At 43.3% G+C, this 22,033-nt stretch overlaps 1 protein-coding gene across 1 annotated transcript in view; it reads left to right on the top strand.

Moving 5' to 3' along the window:
* Window positions 1-22,033, top strand: part of LOC139376870 (integrin alpha-9-like) — a 141,692-nt gene that overhangs the window by 108,620 nt on the left and 11,039 nt on the right. The window contains exons 19-24 of the mRNA XM_071119835.1: window positions 7,537-7,623; window positions 8,220-8,299; window positions 10,619-10,702; window positions 12,020-12,128; window positions 15,398-15,505; window positions 21,007-21,132. Coding sequence (XP_070975936.1) covers window positions 7,537-7,623; window positions 8,220-8,299; window positions 10,619-10,702; window positions 12,020-12,128; window positions 15,398-15,505; window positions 21,007-21,132 — 594 coding nt within the window. The remainder of the gene's footprint in view (window positions 1-7,536; window positions 7,624-8,219; window positions 8,300-10,618; window positions 10,703-12,019; window positions 12,129-15,397; window positions 15,506-21,006; window positions 21,133-22,033) is intronic.

Below are 22,033 nucleotides of genomic sequence, written 5' to 3'. Positions count from 1 at the left end.
GAATTTCAGGGGCACTGAAACCTCATGGTTAAGGAGTATGTCCTTCCTCATAACCTGTTGTACAGATAAAGGTGGTAAATCAAGGGTAAATCATGCTTGTAGTTCTTTATGAAGCAGAAGAAAGTAGAGAGTTCTATTCACAGTTGTTTAACTATAGAAGAGGTAGACTACAGAGGGTGAAAGATACAGCCTCATTTTAATCATGTCCTATTTTTCAAGCTCTATCAGCTTGCTTCAATTCGTTCCTTATACCTTCCCCTTGGCTCTAACCATTCAATGTTTAAAAATATGTAATGTCTGGATAGATAAAAGCATTTTAGTGGTGGAGCTTCCGCCATTTTGCTTCCACCTTAAAGATCTCAACAAACATTGAAGTGTAACTGCCAATGGGTAGTGAGTGAAATATTTTGGGACTGATAGGTCTCATGGGTAAAGTAATTCCCACCAAACTACGACTCCACTGAAGCCTTCTGCTGACACTAAAACAACCTAAATAAACCCAGTGAGATTTACTGGGTCTGCCATTTGTCAGAATCCTAACATGAGACGTGGAAGACGGAGGAAGACCAGACAAGTGGAGAAGAGAGGGAAAGGAGGGTGAGGGGGTAATAAAGAGAGGGGAAAGAGAGGGAAGAAAATTAGAAGTCTGCCATTTTTCCGAATCCCAAACATGAATCTGTTCATGACTACAGAAGACCAGAGAAAATGGGAGAGAGAGGGATGCCAGAGGGAGAAAAGGAGGAAACAACCAGAGAAAGAGTGACAGAGATGGTGAAAAAGAGAGGAAGATCATTAAAAGTGAGATGGAGAAAGAAAGACCAGAAAAATGGATAGAGAGAGATAGTGTGGAAGAGAGAGAGAGAGATTATCAAACAGCTGGTAGTCCCCTCTGCCCTAGTCTCCACACTCTGCCCAAGTCTCCCCACTCTGCCCAAGTCTCCCCACTCTGCCCTAGTCTCCACACTCTGCCCAAGTCTCCCCACTCTGCCCTAGTCTCCCCACTCTGCCCTAGTCTCCCCACTCTGCCCTAGTCTCCACACTCTGCCCAAGTTTCCACACTCTGCCCTAGTCTCCCCACTCTGCCCTAGTCTCCACACTCTGCCCAAGTTTCCACACTCTGCCCTAGTCTCCCCACTCTGCCCTAGTCTCCACACTCTGCCCTAGTCTCCACACTCTGCCCAAGTCTCCCCACTCTGCCCAAGTCTCCCCACTCTGCCCATGTCTCCCCACTCTGCCCAAGTCTCCCCACTCTGCCCAAGTCTCCCCACTCTGCCCAAGTCTCCCCACTCTGCCCAAGTCTCCCCACTCTGCCCAAGTCTCCCCACTCTGCCCAAGTCTCCCCACTCTGCCCAAGTCTCCCCACTCTGCCCTAGTCTCCCCACTCTGCCCTAGTCTCCCCACTCTGCCCTAGTCTCCCCACTCTGCCCTAGTCTCCCCACTCTGCCCTAGTCTCCCCACTCTGCCCTAGTCTCCCCACTCTGCCCTAGTCTCCCCACTCTGCCCTAGTCTCCCCACTCTGCCCAAGTCTCCCCACTCTGCCCAAGTCTCTTATCACTGTCCTCTCTCTCTGTCTCTGTCTGTCTGTCTCTCTCTCTCTCTCTCTCCTCTCTCGCTCTCTCGCTCTCTCGCTCTCTCGCTCTCTCTCGCTCTCTCTCGCTCTCTCTCGCTCTCTCGCTCTCTCGCTCTCTCTCGCTCTCTCGCTCTCTCTCGCTCTCTCTCGCTCTCTCTCGCTCTGTGTGTGTCTCTGTCTTGTTCTCAATTCAAAGGGCTTCATCGGCATGAGGAACATATGTTTACATTGCCAAAGCAAATGGAATAGACAATAAACAGTGAAAATGTTGAATTAACAGTAAACATTACAATCACAAACGTTTCAAAGGAATAGAGACATTTCAAATGTTATACTATGGCTATGTACAGTGTTGTGGAAATAGTTAAAGTACAAAAGGGAAAATAAATCAACATAAATATGGGTTGTATGTTATGTTTGTTCTTCACTGGTTTTCTTGTGGGGATGGCACACTGTGGTATATCACCCCACCAGCCCACCCCCTTCCCTGAAGACCCAGCACTGTTTGCACAGCAGCATGGAAGGAATACAGGAAATAGCTAGGAAATTCCTTCATCAGTTCCAGTCCTGTTGGAGTCCCCTCCCTCTCTACTGGGATCCCAGTTGCAGCCATACAGGTGGCTGTGGGAGTAGTAGGTTTGGGGGGGATGTGGGCACCACCCTAACCCTCCACCCCACCCTGGCCTGTAGCTGGGAAACTGATGAGTAAGGGAGGGAAGAGTGGAAGAAGGAGGGGAGGCTGGATGATAGGTGTGTGGAGTGATGTTTCCTCATCATGGTGTGAGCAAAGGAGGGTAAATCTAATGACTGGTAATAGTTGGTAGGTGCTATGGCAAAAAGAAGAGGAGGAGGAGGATGAGACTTTGTAATGAGAGGTGTGTGGATTTATGTTTTCCTCGTAAGTGTGTGAGCAGAGGAGGGAGAGGTAACCACTGTTAAATATGCAGCAAATCTCTCATCTCTAATCTATCTCCCTGGTAAATAAGCAGCACATTTCTCATCTCTAATCTATCTCCCTGGTAAATAAGCAACACATTTCTCATCTCTAATCTATCTCCCTGGTAAATAAACAGCAAATCTCTCATCTCTAATCTATCTCCCTGGTAAATAAACAGCAAATCTCTCATCTCTAATCTATCTCCCTGGTAAATAAGCAGCACATTTCTCATCTCTAATCTATCTCCCTGGTAAATAAACAGCAAATCTCTCATCTCTAATCTATCTCCCTGGTAAATAAACAGCAAATCTCTCATCTCTAATCTATCTCCCTGGTAAATAAGCAGCACATTTCTCATCTCTAATCTATCTCCCTGGTAAATAAACAGCAAATCTCTCATCTCTAATCTATCTCCCTGGTAAATAAACAGCAAATCTCTCATCTCTAATCTATCTCCCTGGTAAATAAGCAGCACATTTCTCATCTCTAATCTATCTCCCTGGTAAATAAACAGCAAATCTCTCATCTCTAATCTATCTCCCTGGTAAATAAACAGCAAATCTCTCATCTCTAATCTATCTCCCTGGTAAATAAGCAGCACATTTCTCATCTCTAATCTATCTCCCTGGTAAATAAACAGCAAATCTCTCATCTCTAATCTATCTCCCTGGTAAATAAGCAGCACATTTCTCATCTCTAATCTATCTCCCTGGTAAATAAGCAACACATTTCTCATCTCTAATCTATCTCCCTGGTAAATAAGCAGCACATTTCTCATCTCTAATCTATCTCATAAGCAGCAAATCTCTAAACTATATCCCTTCTATGCAGCATATCCAGAAGTTAGTAGTTGAGGTTAGGAATCGCTGTAGTTCCCTTATGAATACTGTAGTTCACAGGTGTCAAATTCATTCCACGGAGGGCTGAGTGTCTGCGAGTTTTCACTACTCCTTTGTACTTGATTAATGAATTAAGGTGACTAGTTAGTAAGGAACTTCCCACACCTGGTTGTATAGGGCTTAATTTAATGGAACAACTAAAAACCTGCAGACACTAGGCCCTCCCTGGAATGAGTTTCACACCTGTGCTGTAGTAGTTCAATTAAAACTTTTGATACTATTTAGCTTTTTCCAAGCTGACAATTTGTGTAGAAATAATAATACAGTATTTTAAAAGATTAAAAAGCTGCAGTAGGATTCAGTGCAAAAGCTTCAGTAGGATTCAGTGCAAAAGCTGCAGTAGGATTCAGTGCAAAAGCTGCAGTAGGATTCAGTGCAAAAGCTGCAGTAGGATTCAGTGCAAAAGCTGCAGTAGGATTCAGTGCAAAAGCTGCAGTAGGATTCAGTGCAAAAGCTGCAGTAGGATTCAGTGCAAAAGCTTCAGTAGGATTCAGTGCAAAAGCTTCAGTAGGATTCCGTGCAAAAGCTACAGTAGGATTCAGTGCAAAAGCTTCAGTAGGATTCAGTGCAAAAGCTTCAGTAGGATTCAGTGCAAAAGCTTCAGTAGGATTCAGTGCAAAAGCTTCAGTAGGATTCAGTGCAAAAGCTTCAGTAGGATTCAGTGCAAAAGCTTCAGTAGGATTCCGTGCAAAAGCTTCAGTAGGATTCAGTGCAGGCATAAATGAAGATATTTGTTGTCCATTGATTTACCTCTTCCAGCTCTGCTGAACATTCCAGAAGCACTACTTTGTCTGTTTTTATCAGTGAACTTGTCAAAGTTGAGATGTGTCACAGCCTTCTTACTTTTATCCTCCTCCTCCTCCTCCTCCACACACATGTAGTCACACACCTGCACACACATACAGCGCACATCTCCCTGGTAAATAAACAGCAAATCTCTCATCTCTAATCTATCTCCCTGGTAAATAAACAGCAAATCTCTCATCTCTAATCTATCTCCCTGGTAAATAAGCAGCACATTTCTCATCTCTAATCTATCTCCCTGGTAAATAAACAGCAAATCTCTCATCTCTAATCTATCTCCCTGGTAAATAAACAGCAAATCTCTCATCTCTAATCTATCTCCCTGGTAAATAAGCAGCACATTTCTCATCTCTAATCTATCTCCCTGGTAAATAAACAGCAAATCTCTCATCTCTAATCTATCTCCCTGGTAAATAAACAGCAAATCTCTCATCTCTAATCTATCTCCCTGGTAAATAAGCAGCACATTTCTCATCTCTAATCTATCTCCCTGGTAAATAAACAGCAAATCTCTCATCTCTAATCTATCTCCCTGGTAAATAAGCAGCACATTTCTCATCTCTAATCTATCTCCCTGGTAAATAAGCAACACATTTCTCATCTCTAATCTATCTCCCTGGTAAATAAGCAGCACATTTCTCATCTCTAATCTATCTCATAAGCAGCAAATCTCTAAACTATATCCCTTCTATGCAGCATATCCAGAAGTTAGTAGTTGAGGTTAGGAATCGCTGTAGTTCCCTTATGAATACTGTAGTTCACAGGTGTCAAATTCATTCCACGGAGGGCTGAGTGTCTGCGAGTTTTCACTACTCCTTTGTACTTGATTAATGAATTAAGGTGACTAGTTAGTAAGGAACTTCCCACACCTGGTTGTATAGGGCTTAATTTAATGGAACAACTAAAAACCTGCAGACACTAGGCCCTCCCTGGAATGAGTTTCACACCTGTGCTGTAGTAGTTCAATTAAAACTTTTGATACTATTTAGCTTTTTCCAAGCTGACAATTTGTGTAGAAATAATAATACAGTATTTTAAAAGATTAAAAAGCTGCAGTAGGATTCAGTGCAAAAGCTACAGTAGGATTCAGTGCAAAAGCTTCAGTAGGATTCAGTGCAAAAGCTTCAGTAGGATTCAGTGCAAAAGCTTCAGTAGGATTCAGTGCAAAAGCTTCAGTAGGATTCAGTGCAAAAGCTTCAGTAGGATTCCGTGCAAAAGCTTCAGTAGGATTCAGTGCAGGCATAAATGAAGATATTTGTTGTCCATTGATTTACCTCTTCCAGCTCTGCTGAACATTCCAGAAGCACTACTTTGTCTGTTTTTATCAGTGAACTTGTCAAAGTTGAGATGTGTCACAGCCTTCTTACTTTTATCCTCCTCCTCCTCCTCCTCCACACACATGTAGTCACACACCTGCACACACATACAGCGCACACATACACACAATGTGCCCCCCCCCACACACACACACACAGAAACAGCAGCCCCTTAGTGAACTCTCACTGTTTGAATTCTTCCTCCTCTCAGAGTCAGAGTGTTTACACACACACACACAGTGTTTATACTGTCCAGCCGGTGAAGCTCTCTTCTGTTAGACAAGCTTCCAAACACACAGGCGGCATCCTAAATGGCACCCTATTCCCTATATAGTGTACTACACAACCCAACCAGCCGTACTGCTTCTTAACACAGCGCGCCTCCAACCCGGAAGCCAGCCGCACCAATGTGTCGGAGGCTACACTGTGCACCTGGCAACCTTGGCTAGCGCGCACTGCGCCCGGCCCGCCACAGGAGTTGCTGGTGCGCGATGAGACAAGGACATCCCTACCGACCAATCCCTCCCTAACCCGGACGACGCTAGGCCAATTGTGCGTCGCCCCATGGACCTCCCGGTCGCGGCCGGTTACGACAGAGCCTGGGCGCGAACCCAGGGACTCTGATGGCACAGCTGGCGCTGCAGTACAGCGCCCTTAACCACTGCGCCACCCGGGAGGCCTCATAGTGTACTACTTTTAACCAGGACCTATTCCCTATATAGTGTACTACTTTTAACCAGGACCTATTACCTATATAGTGTACTACTTTTAACCAGGACCTATTACCTATATAGTGTACTACTTTTAACCAGGACCTATTACCTATATAGTGTACTACTTTTAACCAGGACCTATTACCTATATAGTGTACTACTTTTAACCAGGACCTATTACCTATATAGTGTACTACTTTTAACCAGGACCTATTACCTATATAGTGTACTACTTTTAACCAGGACCTATTACCTATATAGTTTACTACTTTTAACCAGGACCTATTACCTATATAGTGTACTACTTTTAACCAGGACCTATTACCTATATAGTGTACTACTTTTAACCAGGACCTATTACCTATATAGTGTACTACTTTTAACCAGGACCTATTACCTATATAGTGTACTACTTTTAACCAGGACCTATTACCTATATAGTGTACTACTTTTAACCAGGACCTATTACCTATATAGTGTACTACTTTTAACCAGGACCTATTACCTATATAGCGTACTACTTTTAACCAGGACCTATTCCCTATATAGTGTACTACTTTTAACCAGGACCTATTACCTATATAGTGTACTACTTTTAACCAGGACCTATTCCCTATATAGTGTACTACTTTTAACCAGGACCTATTCCCTATATAGTGTACTACTTTTAACCAGGACCTATTGCCTGCGCTAATTAGAGGTTGTACCGTACCGTCCTCTCCTGCAGGGACAAGAGAGTTTGGAGTGTGAATTCTTTACCATTGAGCGTACGTCATTGTATATTAACTAAATGTTTACCTGCATTGTAAAAATGTGAAATGTTTTTGTAGGAGCTAATATCTAGTCAGTTTATACACTGTACTATACTTTCTCCTCACAGGCACAGCTTTTAATGTCAGTATGTATATACTGTATGGTGAAGTGGATGAATCAGCTCTGTTCATTGTTGTCATTTCCATTGGCTCCTCTCTCAATGCTTTCACCATGGCTCACTCATTCTCTAATACTGTGTCTTTGGCTGTCCCTCTTTCTCTGTCTCTTGCGCTCATGCTCTCTCCCCCCTCCCCTCTCTCCCCCTCTCTCTCCCGTTCTTTCTCTCTCTCTCGCTCTTTCTCCATCCCCCATCCCTCTGTGTGTGTTTCTCCTTTCAATAAGTCATTTTTCCTCCGAGGCACAGCTATATAATGTGAAGTGAGTTTTTCACCGTGATGATATTTTCTTTATGCTGCGTTCACCTTGGTTCTCACTCCCTCCGTCCTCCCCCATTCCTCCCTCCCTGTGTGTTTATCTATTGAAGGAAGAGAAGGGTATTTCCTGTGGTCTTGTTGATTTAGACTTCCTCAAATGCAGCGTGGGATTTCCCTTCATGAGAGCACAGACTAAGGTATAGCTCCTAATTGTCATGGCAAAATGTTTACATCCATGTATCATACAGTTACCATGCTATAGATATTGTCCTGTTGTCTTTACCCAAGCACAACCTTTTTTTTTAAAGCACAGACTAAGGTATAGCTCCTAATGGTCTTGACAGATTGTTTACATATTCTAAATATTTTACAGACAATACGTTTTGTAGTTTCTACATCAAAGTCTTCCCATACCAAACATACCATTCAGTGTTTAGTTGTTATCCTTACCCAAGCACAACATTTCCTTTAGCAAGAGCACAGACTAATGTAGCTGTCCTAAACATAATCACTGAACTTTAACAATGCATTTTTTACAGTCAATACTTGTCTGTTTGTAGTTTAGACATAAACGTCTTTCCATACATACCATGTAGTGTGTCTAGTTGTTGTTAACACAACCACAACAGGGTGGCATACTATACACTTACAGTATCGTCTGCAGTCACTGGGCCATGTCACTCTGCAGAGCCTGAAAAGCAAACTAATGATTTTGACAACTACTTGATATATATCATGTCACTTTACTAAAAGCTTTCCCCAATACTTCTCCTCTTACATTGTCTTTCCTCAGTATCATCTTGCAGTGATCTTCGACACAAGCCGGCTTTCAGGGGAAAATGAGACATTGCAGTTTGTAGTTCATGCAAAAAGGTAAGTTGAGACGCTGTACGTTGAGACGCTGTACGTTGAGACGCTGTACGTTGAGATGCTGTATGATGAGACGCTGTACGTTGAGACGCTGTACGTTGAGACGCTGTACGTTGAGATGCTGTATGATGAGACGCTGTACGTTGAGACGCTGTACGTTGAGACGCTGTACGTTGAGATGCTGTACGTTGAGATGCTGTATGATGAGACGCTGTACGTTGAGACGCTGTATGTTGAGATGCTGTATGTTGAGATGCTGTATGATGAGACGCTGTACGTTGAGACGCTGTACGTTGAGACGCTGTACGTTGAGATGCTGTATGATGAGACGCTGTACGTTGAGACGCTGTATGTTGAGACGCTGTATGTTGAGATGCTGTACGATGAGATGCTGTACGTTGAGACGCTGTACGTTGAGACGCTGTACGCTGAGATGCTGTATGATGAGACGCTGTACGTTGAGACGCTGTACGTTGAGACGCTGTACGTTGAGACGCTGTACGTTGAGACGCTGTACGTTGAGACGATGTACGTTGAGACGATGTACGTTGAGACGCTGTACGTTGAGACGATGTACGTTGAGACGATGTACGTTGAGACGATGTACGTTGAGACGCTGTACGTTGAGACGATGTACGTTGAGACGCTGTACGTTGAGACGATGTACGTTGAGACGATGTACGTTGAGACGCTGTACGTTGAGACGATGTACGTTGAGACAATGTACGTTGAGACGATGTACGCTGAGACGATGTACGTTGAGACGATGTACGATGAGACGCTGTACGTTGAGACGCTGTACGTTGAGACGCTGTACGTTGAGACGATGTACGCTGAGACGATGTACGTTGAGACGCTGTACGTTGAGACGATGTACGTTGAGACGATGTACGTTGAGACGATGTACGTTGAGACGATGTACGCTGAGACAATGTACGTTGAGACGATGTACGATGAGACGATGTACGTTGAGTAAAAGGGAAAGTTGTTAGTGTAAGGTAAGCCTTAACCAGGACCATTTGTTGGTAATGAGAAGATGTATACACACGATATAGACTGGTAAAATATTTACATTTCATTTGTACACTTTGCGAATCATGCCTGGTAGTCAGAGTAGAAGTCCTCCCCTAAACATACACACACATAGAGTGCCTTCAGAAAGTAATCGCACCCCTTGATTTTTACACATTTTGTTGTGTTACAGCCTGAATTTAAAATATACTAAATGTATATATTTTTGTAACTGGCCTACCCAATACCCTTTAATGTCAAAGTGGAATTATGTTTTTCAAATTTTTTGCAAAGTAATTAAAGATGAAAAGCTGAAATGTCTTGAGTCAACAAGTATTCAACCCCTTTGTTATGGCATGCCTAAATAAGTTCAGGAGTAAAAAAAATTCTTAACAAGTTACGTAATAAGTTGTATGGACTCACTGTTTGTGCAATAATAGTGTTTAACATACATTTTTAATGACTACCTCATCGCTGTACCCCACACATACAATTATCTGTAAGGACCCTCAGTCAAGCCGTGCATTTCAAACACATATTCAACCACAGAGACCAGGTTTTCCAATGCCTCGCAAAGAAGGGCACCTTTTGGTAGATGGGTAAAAAGAAAAAACAGACGTTGAATATACCTTTGAGCATAATTAAGTTATTAATTACAGTTTGGATGGTCACTACAAAGATACAGGCTGCCTTCCTAACTCTGTTGCCAGAGAGGAATGAAACTGGCATGATTTCACCATGAGACTGTGATAGAAGAAAACTGAGGATGGATTAACATCAAGTGTAGTTACTCCACAATACTAACCTAATTGACAGAGTGAAAAGAAGGAAGCATGTACAGAATACAAAATATTACAGATGTCTATATTGGTCCGCCAATACTAGTAAAGGCCCAGTGCACTACTTTTGTGAAAAAGGAAATATTTCAAAAAAGTAGATTTTCTTTTAAAATTCTGATTATTATCCTATATTTTGATTTTACAGGGGGTGCTGCAGTACCCTCAGAACCCCTGCTTCCCGCGGCTATGGCTACAACTGCTTTCACATAAGACCAGAAGGGGTCTGCTGTCGTATAAGGCTGGGAGGGGTCTGCTGTCACATAAGGCTGGGAGGGGTGAATAACTTCAAGTTGCCAGATTAGTGAAGTTAGCAGAAGAATTTAAGACCTAGCTAACTTTCTCTTTCATGTTGCTGTCAAGAATACAAAGATTTGTACTTGAATCACTATGCTGAAAATTGTCATTGTTAATGTATTACTATCTACTATCATTGACTATATGTTAAATGCCTGTTATTGTTTTCTCATTGTAGTGCCAACCCTGAACATAAACTGTTGGACAACACCTTGGATCTTTCTATCCCACTGGTCCATGAGGTAGACACAACTATCACTGGGTAAGTGGTTCAAAATGCGCAAGAGGACAAAACATAATTACTTTGTCTGCAATGGGAGTGATCTGCTAACTGTAGACATACTGTAAGCCATTCATTACAGTTAGGCCAAACCATAGAGATGGAAAGATCTTTGTGTCTGTGCTATTACGGCATCTGTGCCAGCATGGGCAGCGCCATTAAGGCTATCTCCATTTTAAAGTAGTCCATTTGCTTCTTATTTTGTGTTTGAAAAAAGCGTAAAGCTAATATTGGTGATTTTACCGCCATCTGCAGTGCTGGAGTCCTGAACCAAATATTGTAATTCATTTATTGTGGCCACTAGATGGCGGTGATATAGCTTAAAGCCATTTACAAACCATAGCACTCAAGAAGAAGATGGCAATGCCCATGCAAAAATGTGTTATATCAAAGTTGAATCCTCTAACTATCTCTATGGGCCAAACACACTACATTCCAATACTGTCTGGGTGCGTAGACTCTGAATTTATGCTACGCATATGCTATCAGATGAAGTCACTAGACAACATCATGGATTATTCAAATATACAGAATCAAGCAGCAGGACTGCATGCTAAGATGGTAGGCTAAAATCAAGCTGTTTATTTTAACTGTATCAAGATTAATATAAATGGTCACATTAAGATCAAAGTGGTAGTCAAACTAATGCTCAGTTTCTCTGCTAGTTTGTGTGTCTGCCTGGTCTCTACAGCTCTGTTCTAAGCCTCTTGACAGATTAAAGTCACCAGACAGACAGAGCTGAGTTACATTATCAGACAGCATTATCAGACAGCAGAGCTGTAGCTGAGCTGTTTTCTCTCTGTGGAGGAACTTGGCCATTTGGACATAGCATCTCTCTCTCCATTTTCTCTGATTTATACTCTCTTTATGTCTGTCTCTCTCTGTTTCTCTTGTCTCTCTCTCTGTGTCTGTCCCTCTCTCTCTCTCTCTCTCTGAACTAACTAACTCTCTGATAAAATGCAGCTAGAGATAAAGGGCTTTCAAGCTGAAATGTTTCATTCTCACAACAACAGAAGAGCCTTCCTCCCCCGCAGGACACAAAGAAAACATCTGGACAACACACACCAGTCTTTAATCACCCTCTCTTACAGTCAATTTATATATGAAACATACAGACCTACACAAATTTGTTATAAAAAAAAGTGATTTGATATCATGAATCTGTTGGTAATGTGCAATACCAATTACTGTCTGTCTGACTGACTGACTGTTAGTTGAACTGTCTAACTGTCCATCTGCTTGCCTGTCTGCCTTGATGCCTGACATTCTGTCTGTCTCTGTCCGTCCGTCTGTCCACAGTGTGGTGAACCCGACGTCCTTTGAGTATGGGAACTCCATCGATGCCTCTCGCTTCGTCCAGCTGGAGGACATGGAGTGTAACTTCCAGCCACTCAACTTCACCTTTCAGGTACTGGTGACACCCCTCCCGGCACCCCGTTTATTTGATTTATTTCACTTTTATTTCACCAGGTAGGCCAGTTGAGAACAAGTTCTCATTTACAACTGCGACCTGGCCAAGATAAAGCAAAGCAGTGCGACACAAACAACAACACAGAGTTACACATGGAATAAACAAACATACAGTCAATAATACAATAGAGAAAGTCTATATACAGTGTGTGCAAATGAGGTAGGATAAGGAGGGTGAGGCAATAAATAGGCCATAGTGGCGAAATTATTACAGTATGGCAAATTAAACACTGGGGTGATAGATGTGCAGAAGATGAGTGTGTAAGTAGCGGTACTGGGATGCAAAGTAAATAACAATATGGTGATGAGGTAGTTGGATGGGCTATTTACAGATTGGCTATGTACAAGTGCAGTGAACTGCTCTGACAGCTGGTGCTTAAAGCTAGTGAGGGAGATATGAGTCTCCAGCTTCAGTGATTTTTGCAGATCGTTACAGTCATTGGCAGCAGAGAGCTGGAAGAAAAGGCGGCCGGAGGAGGAATTGGCTTTGGGGGTGACCAGTGAAATGTACCTGCTGGAGCGCGTGCTGCGGGTGGGTGCTGCTATGGTGACCAGTGAGCTGAGATAAGGCGGGGCTTTACCTAGCAACAACTTATAGATGACCTGGAGCCAGTGGGTTTGGCGACAGATATGAAGCGAGGGCCAGTCAACGAGAGCATACAGGTCGCAGTGGTGGGTAGTATGTGGGGCTTTGGTGACAATAACGGAAGGCACTGTGATAGACTGCATCCAATTTGCTGAGTAGAGTGTTGGAGGCTCGGGATCGGTAGGATAGTAAATTTTACTGGAGTATGTTAGGCAGCATGAGTGAAGGATGCTAGATTTAATTTTGGATTGGAGATGCTTAATGTGAGTCTGGAAGGAGAGTTTACAGTCTAACCAGACAGCTAGGTATTTGTAGTTGTCCACATATTCTAAGTCAGAACCGTCCAGAGTAGTGATGCTGGACGGGTGGGTAGGTTTGGTTGAAGGGTATGCATTTAGTTTTGCTTGCATTTAAGAGCAGTTGGAGGCTACGGAAGGAGAGTTGTATGGCATTGAAGCTCGTCTGGAGGTTAGTTAACAGTGTCCGAAGAAGGGCCAGAAGTATACAGAATGGTGTCATCTGCGTACAGGTGGATCAGAGAATCACCAGCAACAAGAGCAACATCATTGATTTATACAGAGAAAAGAGTTGGCCCGAGGCTTGAACCTTGAGGCACCCCCATTGAGACTGCCAGAGTTCTGGACAACAGGCCCTCCGATTTGACACACTGAACTCTGTCAGAGAAGTAGTTGGTGAACCAGGCTAGGCAGTCTTTTGAGAAGCCACGGCTGTTGAGTCTGCCGATAAGAATATGGTGATTGACAGATTCGAAATCCTTGGCCAGGTCAATGAAAACAGCTGCACAGTATTGTCTCTTATCGATGGCGGTTATGATATCGTTTAGGACCTTGAGCGTGGCTGAGGTGCACCCGTATACCAGCTCGGAAACCAGATTGCATAGAGAAGGTACGGTGGAATTCGAAATGGCCGGTGATCTGTTTGTTATCTTGGCTTTCGAAGACCTTAGAAAGGCATGGTGGGATAGATATAGGTCTGTAGCAGTTTGGGTCTATAGTGTCTCCCCCTTTGAAGAGGGGGATGAACATGGCAGCTTTCCAATCTTTTGGGATCTCAGATGATACAAAAGAGAGGTTGAAACAAGCTAGTAATAGGGGTTGCAACAATTTCAGAGAGGGTCCAGATTGTCTAGCCCTGCTGATTTGTAGGGGTCCAGATTTTGCAGCTCTTTCAGAACATCAGCTATCTGGATTTGGGTGAAGGAGAAATGGGGAGGCTTGGGCAAGTTGCAGTGAGGGGTGCAGGGCTGTTGACCGGGGTCGGGGCAGCCAGGTGGAAAGCATGGTCAGTAGAAAAATGCTTATTGAAATTCTCAATTATTGCGGATTTATCGGTGGTGACAGTGTTTCTTAGCCTCAGTGCAGTGGGCAGCTGTGAGGAGGTGCTCTTATTCTCCATGGACTTTACAGTGTCATAAAACTTTTTGGAGTTAGTGCTACAGGATGCAAATGTCTGTTTGAAAAAGCTAGCCTTTGCTTTCCTAACTGCCTGTGTATATTGGTTCCTAACGTCCCTGAAAAGTTGCATATCGTGGGGGCTATTCGATGCTAATGCAGTACGCCATAGGATGTTTTTGTGCTGGTCAAGGGCAGTCAGGTCTGGAGTGAACCAAGGGCTATATCTGTTCCTTGTTCTAATTTTTTGGAATGGAGCATGCTTATTTAAGATGGTGAGGAAAGCACTTTTAAAGAACAACCAGGCATCCTCTACTGACGGAATGAGGTCAATATCCTTCCAGGATACCCGGACCAGGTCGAATAGAAAGGCCTGCTCGCAGAAGTGTTTTAGGGAGCGTTTGACAGTGATGAGGGGTGGTCGCTTGACCGCGGCCCCATTACGGATGCAGGCAATGAGGCAGTGATCGCTGAGATCCTGGTTGAAGACAGCAGAGGTGTATTTGGAGGGCAGGTTGGTTAGGATGATATCTATGAGGGTGCCCGTGTTTATGGATTTGGGGTTGTACCTGGTGGGTTCATTAATAATTTGTGTGAGATTGAGAGCATCAAGTTTAGATTGTAGGATGGCCGGGGTGTTAAGCATGTCCCAGTTTAGGTCACCTAACAGAACGAACTCTGAAGATAGATGGGGGGGGGGGGGGGGCAATCAATTCGCAATATGGTGTCCAGGGCACAGCTGGGGGCAACGGTAAGAGACTTGTTTCTGGAGAGGTGGATTTTTAAAAGTAGAAGCTCAAATTGTTTGGGCACAGACCTGGATAGTAAGACAGAACTTTGCAGGCTATCCCTGCAGTAGATTGCAACTCCGCCCCCTTTGGCAGTTCTATCTTGTCGGAAAATGTTATAGTTAGGGATGGAACTTTCAGGGTTTTTGGTGGTCTTCCTAAGCCAGAGTGTGCTAGGGCAGTGAATAAAACAAACTTAGGGAGGAGGCTTCTAATGTTAGCATGCATGAAACCAAGGCTTTTACGGTTACAGAAGTCAACAAATGAGAGCGCCTGGGGAATGGGAGTGGAGTTAGGCACCGCCCCCACCATCTCTCTCTAGCCTCAATTCTCTACCTCTCTAACCCCCGACTTTCTATTTCTCTCTACCTTCCACAATATTTCTCTCCCTAATATTTCCCTCTTTCTCATCTTCTTCCAGGTGATCAACAATGGCCCCAGCAGGCTCCCTGGCTCCATAGTGGACATCAGGATCCCCAACCGGCTGGCTGGCAATGGGGCCGACATGTTCCTCATCATGGACTCACAGGTCTGTCTGTCTGTCTGTCTGTCTGTCTGTCTGTCTGTCTGTCTGTCTGTCTGTCTGTCTGTCTGTCTGTCTGTCTGTCTGTCTGTCTGTCAGAAGGGCAGATGTGTACCTCAGTCTGGCCTACCTGTCTGCCAACAACAGTCTTTTTACCTGTCCATCCATCTGTCCAAATGATCGACCGGTATCTACATTATTTACCAATCCATCCATCCAAAAGCAGTCTATCAATCAAATTAAATGAATCAGACTCATGTATAAGGTCCTTGTTACATCAGCAGACTCTACAAAGTGCTTTACACCGAAGGCGTCCGCATGCTTCCCAGCCAAAACAGTTTGTGCATATATTATAGCCCTATTGGGGCGGTTTTACTGCGGCAGCTCAGGTAATGGAATTATGTGCGCGAGCACAAATCACCACATCCGTCATTTTAGTCCTGTCCGAATCTGCCATGTCACTCATTTTTACAGGAAGGTTGTTATCCCAGCCCTAAAAACCTACTGTTTTTCAGAAAACTCCCAGGTCCTCTGATGATACTTATCCTGTGTGAATCATCATTCCTGTGTTTTAAGGGATATTACAGAGTTTAACAGGTGGAGCACCCAGTTTGGGTAAGAACATGGGAACAAATCGACACTTAAACAAAGTGCTATGCACATGGCCTACAGATGAATGATCTGTTTTGTCACATATCAGCTTTCCATACTTCTCTTTTAAATAATGAAGTGGACAATATTGTGCTAATGAATTGATAAATCGCTAAATACGTCAGGTAATTAAATGTCTGCATAGGTTGAAGGAAGTGAATTGATATGCATTATTATTTTGACTGAAAGTCATCAGGTCAATATCAGCATATTCCTAGACATTTGAAATATCTTCTTGCCTGGAGAGCCTCCAGGCTTCCTTCATAGCGGTCAATTTTGAATGAGGAAAACAAATGATTACAGGGGCAGTTTGGTAAAACTAATCCCATCCGAATCGTCCACTGGAAAAACGGACATGCTGGGGTAATCTATAGTAATTCTAGTCCCACGCAAATAGGGCTCATGACGGTATTTTGTGACGTTTTTGTTTGTTTTGAACTTCGGTAAGTTTTTTGGGGGGGCTGTTCGGGCTCACATCATTCTTTCTCGAGGCAAGCCAAGGTCAGTAGCCGAAGTCTACGCCCCTTCGACGGTGATTGGTCAGCAGTAGGGATTCTTCAATAAAGTATTTTTTGTCATTAAACGAGAGATGACTCGTTTTTATGCACAATTTGTTATTGAGAAATACTGCACTAAACCTCTTAGTTAGATGTAAAATTGCGTGACTGAGATCTCCTCGGCAAAAACATCAAAATGAATGACAGATTTCTTGAGTTTAATTCTAACAATTTTGAGGAAGTGTATATTGGCTACGGCATCTCAAAGTGGACAAATAGTGCTATTGGCTCTTTTTTCACATTTTTCAAGCAAAGGTCTTTTAACCTGTTGCGACGACCAAACCCGGATCCGGGATTCTATTTATAGACCTAAGCTCATTACCATAACGCAACGTTAACTATTCATGAAAATCGCAAATGAAATGAAATAAATATGCTAGCTCTCAAGCTTAGCCTTTTGTTAACAACACTGTCATCTCAGATTTTCAAAATATGCTTTTCAACCATAGGAAAACAATCATTTGTGTAACAGTAGCTAGCTAGCGTAGCATTTAGCGTTAGCATTAGCGTTAGCTTTAGCGTTAGCATTTAGCAGGCAACTATCACAAAAACAAGTAAAGCCTTCAAATAAAATAACTTACCTTTGAAGAACTTCTGATGTTTTCAATGAGGAGCCTCTCAGTTAGATAGCAGATGCTCAGTTTTTCCAAAAAGATTCTTTGTGTATTAGAAATAGCTCCGTTTTGTACATCACATTTGGCTACCAAAAAAAAAAAAAAAAAAAAAACGAAAATTCAGCCCTCAAAACGCGAACTTTTTTCCAAATTAACTCCATAATATCGACTGAAACATGGCAAACGTGGTTTAGAATCAATCCTCAAGGTGTTTTTCCACATATCTCTTCAATGATATATCCTTCGTGGAAGCCTGGTTTCTCCTTGCTCTCAAATGGAAAAATAATTGCACCTGGCTTTACGCTCCAATTTCGACGCAGGGACACCAGGCGGACACTTGGAAAATGTAGTCTCTTATGGTCAATCTTCCAATGATATGCCTACAAATACGTCACAATGCTGCTAACACTTTGGGGGAACGACAGAAAGTGTAGGCTCATTCCTTGCGCAATCACAGCCATATAAGGAGACAATGGAAAACAGAGCTTCAGAAATTCTGCTCATTTCCTGGTTGATGCATCATCTTGGTTTCGCCTGTAGAATGAGTTCTGGGGCACTTACAGACAATATCTTTGCAGATTCTGAAACTTCAGAGTGTTTTCTTTCAAAAACTGTCAAGAATATGCATAGTCGAGCATCTTTTCGTGACAAAATATCGCGCTTAAAACGGGAACGTTTTTTATCCAAAAATGAAATAGCGCCCCTAGAGATCAAAGAGGTTAAGGGACTATGTGAGCACATTCGTTCGGTTTGCCTAGCCAAGTTCAGCTAGGCGCCAGCCGAACTGAAGCATGCTAATGCTTAACCGAGCCTGGACTTCAAAGGGCAATCAAAAGGCTAGTGAAGCACTTCCTAGAAGGAAGATATCTAGACAAGAACCAGGCTCAGACAGGAGACCCATAACATTATTTCGCTGTCTATATGTCCAACAGCAGTCTCCCCACACTATTTACCCATTCGCCCAAACATCAGTACCTCTGGCATTATTTATTGGTTTATCGACCTACAGGCCATCCACTTCCTTTGTTGCCTTTATCCTACAGAATGAAGTCTATCACTCTTGTTTGCCTTCATGGCTGAGTGCTCTGGATCCACAGTAGCAAACACTTTAATACAAGCTGCTAGTTTATCTGTCTCGGGTCATGGAACACAGGACCTGTTAGAACAGTGCGAAGCACCTTTTGAGGCCCCCAAAAAATCTATAAAGGGGAAAGAAATGTTGATACAGCAACTATAGCTAGCCTGCCTGGGCGACCATTTTGTTTCAGAACCGCAGTGTCTCATTTAGGCTGAGAAACTCCATACCCTCAGTGGGTGCTGTGTTATCATAACCCCTGCATATAGGTAGATCAGTGGAGAGCTCAACCTGTTAATTGTGTTGACTGTGTGAATGGGAGGACTGGAGCAGAGACTGCAGACCATATCCCACCCTGCGTCACCACATCTGGAATCACTTGGAAGGATCAGATAGCTTGCATGGAACTAACGGGGAGATGGCGGGGAAACGGGGGGTAATGGGACACCTGCAGATCATTCTACTATTCTATAACATCCCCAATGTAGATTTGGAGTCACAGCGATCAGAAACTGGGGCCCTGGTCAAAAGTAGTGCACTACATAGGGAATAGGGTGCCATTTTGGATACACCCTTTGTCTGTGTTAATTAACACTGTCTGAATATGTAGTCTCTCTGTCCTATATGGATAAGGATTTTACAGTGAGATGTTCTCCTTATACTGTATTTCAGCGTGACAGACATCTATTAACAGACAAAATAAACATGCAAGAAAAACGAGCAAAAAAACTTGGCGCGTTGCAGTTAGTTTGATTTCCAGTCATGATCTTACATTCACCCTAACGTATTGATTTCAGTGTAAAAAAAACAACAAGTTAACCCTTTATTTAGGAGCTCGGTTTAAGATTATACTTACCTGAGATTTGATTGGTATTAACTAAGAATCTGGTAGCAATGGATACAAAATAAATAAACATAATTGGTTAATTAGTCCAACACCTGTCTGGCACCAAATGGTGGGCTACACACTGATGCCAGAAACAACATTTTTTTTTCATGTACAATAATGATGCAGTCGTAAAACAAAACCAGCTTTTGAGAGTCAACAATGTCTTTATTGATATAATGTATCACAGCAAAATGAGCTGTGGTCCTTACTCTAGGGAAACTAAACATACCATCAATCTATTCAGAATTCCATACCATTAAATTCTCTTCCAGCAGGGAGTCTCTCTCCTCGCTCTCTTTTTCTCTCTCTCTCTTTCTCTCACTCTCTCTCCTCTCTCTTTCTCTCTCTCGCTCTCTCTCTCCTCTCTCTTTCTCTCTCCTCTTTCTTTCTCTCTCTCTCTCTCTCATTCTTTATCGCTCTCATTCTCTCTCTCTCTCTCTCTTTCTATCTCATTTTTGCATTCTCTCTCACCTCACTCTTTCTATATCTCTCTCTCTCTCTCTCATCTAACAGACAGAGTTAAAGTTAGCCCACTGTATGAATGATATTGTCTGTCCAAAATGGCATCCTATTCCCGACAAAGTAGTGCCCTATATAGGGAACAGAGTGCCATTTGGGTCACAGACATGACTCTTTCTCAGGCAGTGGATTGAAGTAACAAAAACACAGGACACCCTGGACAGTTAAGCCCAAAGTCATAAAAGTGTAGCGATTGTAGATAGAATAAAATAGTGCTCTGAAGGGGTAGAGAGGTAGTGGGTGGTATAAAATAGACAATGGAGAGGTTATAGGACACTTCCCCTTCTGGATAAGAGAGAGGGTGAGGTTGTGAGAGAGAGAAAGAAAGAAAAAGGGGGGGTCGGGTAGAGATGGAGAGATGGAGAGAGAGAAACAGAGTGTGGAGCGAGACAGTGGAGCGAGACAGAGGGAGAAAAAGAGGGATAGTAGAGAGAGAGAAATGGTGGGGGAGGGAGAAAGAAAGAGCGACAAAGAGAGAGATATGGGGGGAGAGGGGGGAGGTAGAGGAAAGGGGAAGTGTTCCCTGGGGGAATGGTTGGTGGTGATAAACCACCCTGGCTCTAAATCACTCCATATGGGAAACCTGTCAGGGAGCGGCACCGTCTGTCGTTTTCTACCCCCACCTCCTGCCCTCCTGCTGGGGGACAGAACTTCCTCTCAACCCCTAAGACCCATAATCCTGGGACATCAGCAGAAATAGCTGACAGTATGCCTGATAGACAGGCTTGCGTCCCAAATGGCAGCCTACTCCCTATATAGTGTACTACTTTTGACCAGAGCACTATATAGGAAGTAGGTTCCCATTTGGGACAGAGACAGTATCCACATCCACACTCTCAAGCTCACACCCTGGGGACCCCTACAAGCTGAAGGCCGAGTCCAATGAACCAGAGTCTTTTCTCTTCACTCACCGACGGTCCCACAGGCACCCAGTCCTTGTACTTTTTAAAACAAGTAAAAATCATGTTAAACCAATAAACATATTGTTAAACCTTTAACATTATGAGAAATATATTTGTATGAACATCAGTGGGTCTTAAAAATAACATTATTGGGCTCTCAGGAGAGTCCTCTGTTATTACTTACTTGTAGAATGTGTATATTGTTGAACAATTCTGAGATATTTCTCTCTCCAACTCCTATCCTCCCTCTCCTCCCTCAACCTCCCCCTCCTCTCTCCCCCTCTCCCTCCATCTCCCCAGGTGGCGGAGGGGCGAGGGAACTGTACCTCCCACAGGAACCCCCAGCCCTGTACCATCCCCCAGGACAGAGAGAATATCTTCCACACCATCTTCGCCTTCTTCACCAAGTCTGGCCGCAGGGTCCTGGTAAATAAACACACACGCATACAGAGAGAAACACACAACACAGACACAGAGAGAGAAATACACAACACAGACACAGAGAGAGAAATACACAACACAGACACAGAGAGAGAAACACATAACACAGAGATAAACACAACACAGACACAGAGAGAGAAACACACAACACAGACACAGAGAGAGAAACACATAACACAGACACAGAGAGAGAAACACATAACACAGACACAGAGAGAGCAACACACAACACAGATACAGAGAGAGAAACACACAACACAGACACAGAGAGATAAACACAACACAGACACAGAGAGAGAAACACACAACACAGACACAGAGAGAGAAACACACAACACAGACACAGAGAGAGAAACACATAACACAGACACAGAGAGAGAAACACACAACACAGACACAGAGAGAGAAACACACAACACAGACACAGAGAGAGAAACACACAACACAGACACAGAGAGAGAAACACACAACACAGACACAGAGAGAGAAACACATAACACAGACACAGAGAGAGAAATACACAACACAGACACAGAGAGAGAAATACACAACACAGACACAGAGAGAGAAACACACAACACAGACACAGAGAGAAACACACAACACAGACACAGAGAGAGAAACACACAACACAGACACAGAGAGAGAAACACACAACACAGACACAGAGAAACACACAACACAGACACAGAGAGAGAAACACACAACACAGACACAGAGAGAGAAACACATAACACAGAGAGAGAAACACATAACACAGACATAGAGAGAGAAACACACAACACACACAGAGAGAGAAACACACAACACAGACACAGAGAGAGAAACACACAACACAGACACAGAGAGAGAAACACACAACTCAGACACAGAGAGAGAAACACAC

This window comes from Oncorhynchus clarkii, chromosome 20 (genome assembly GCF_045791955.1).
Source record: "Oncorhynchus clarkii lewisi isolate Uvic-CL-2024 chromosome 20, UVic_Ocla_1.0, whole genome shotgun sequence".
NCBI lineage: Eukaryota > Metazoa > Chordata > Actinopteri > Salmoniformes > Salmonidae > Oncorhynchus > Oncorhynchus clarkii.
Note: the sequence above shows the minus strand (reverse complement) of the source record. Positions and strands in the feature narration are given on the sequence as shown.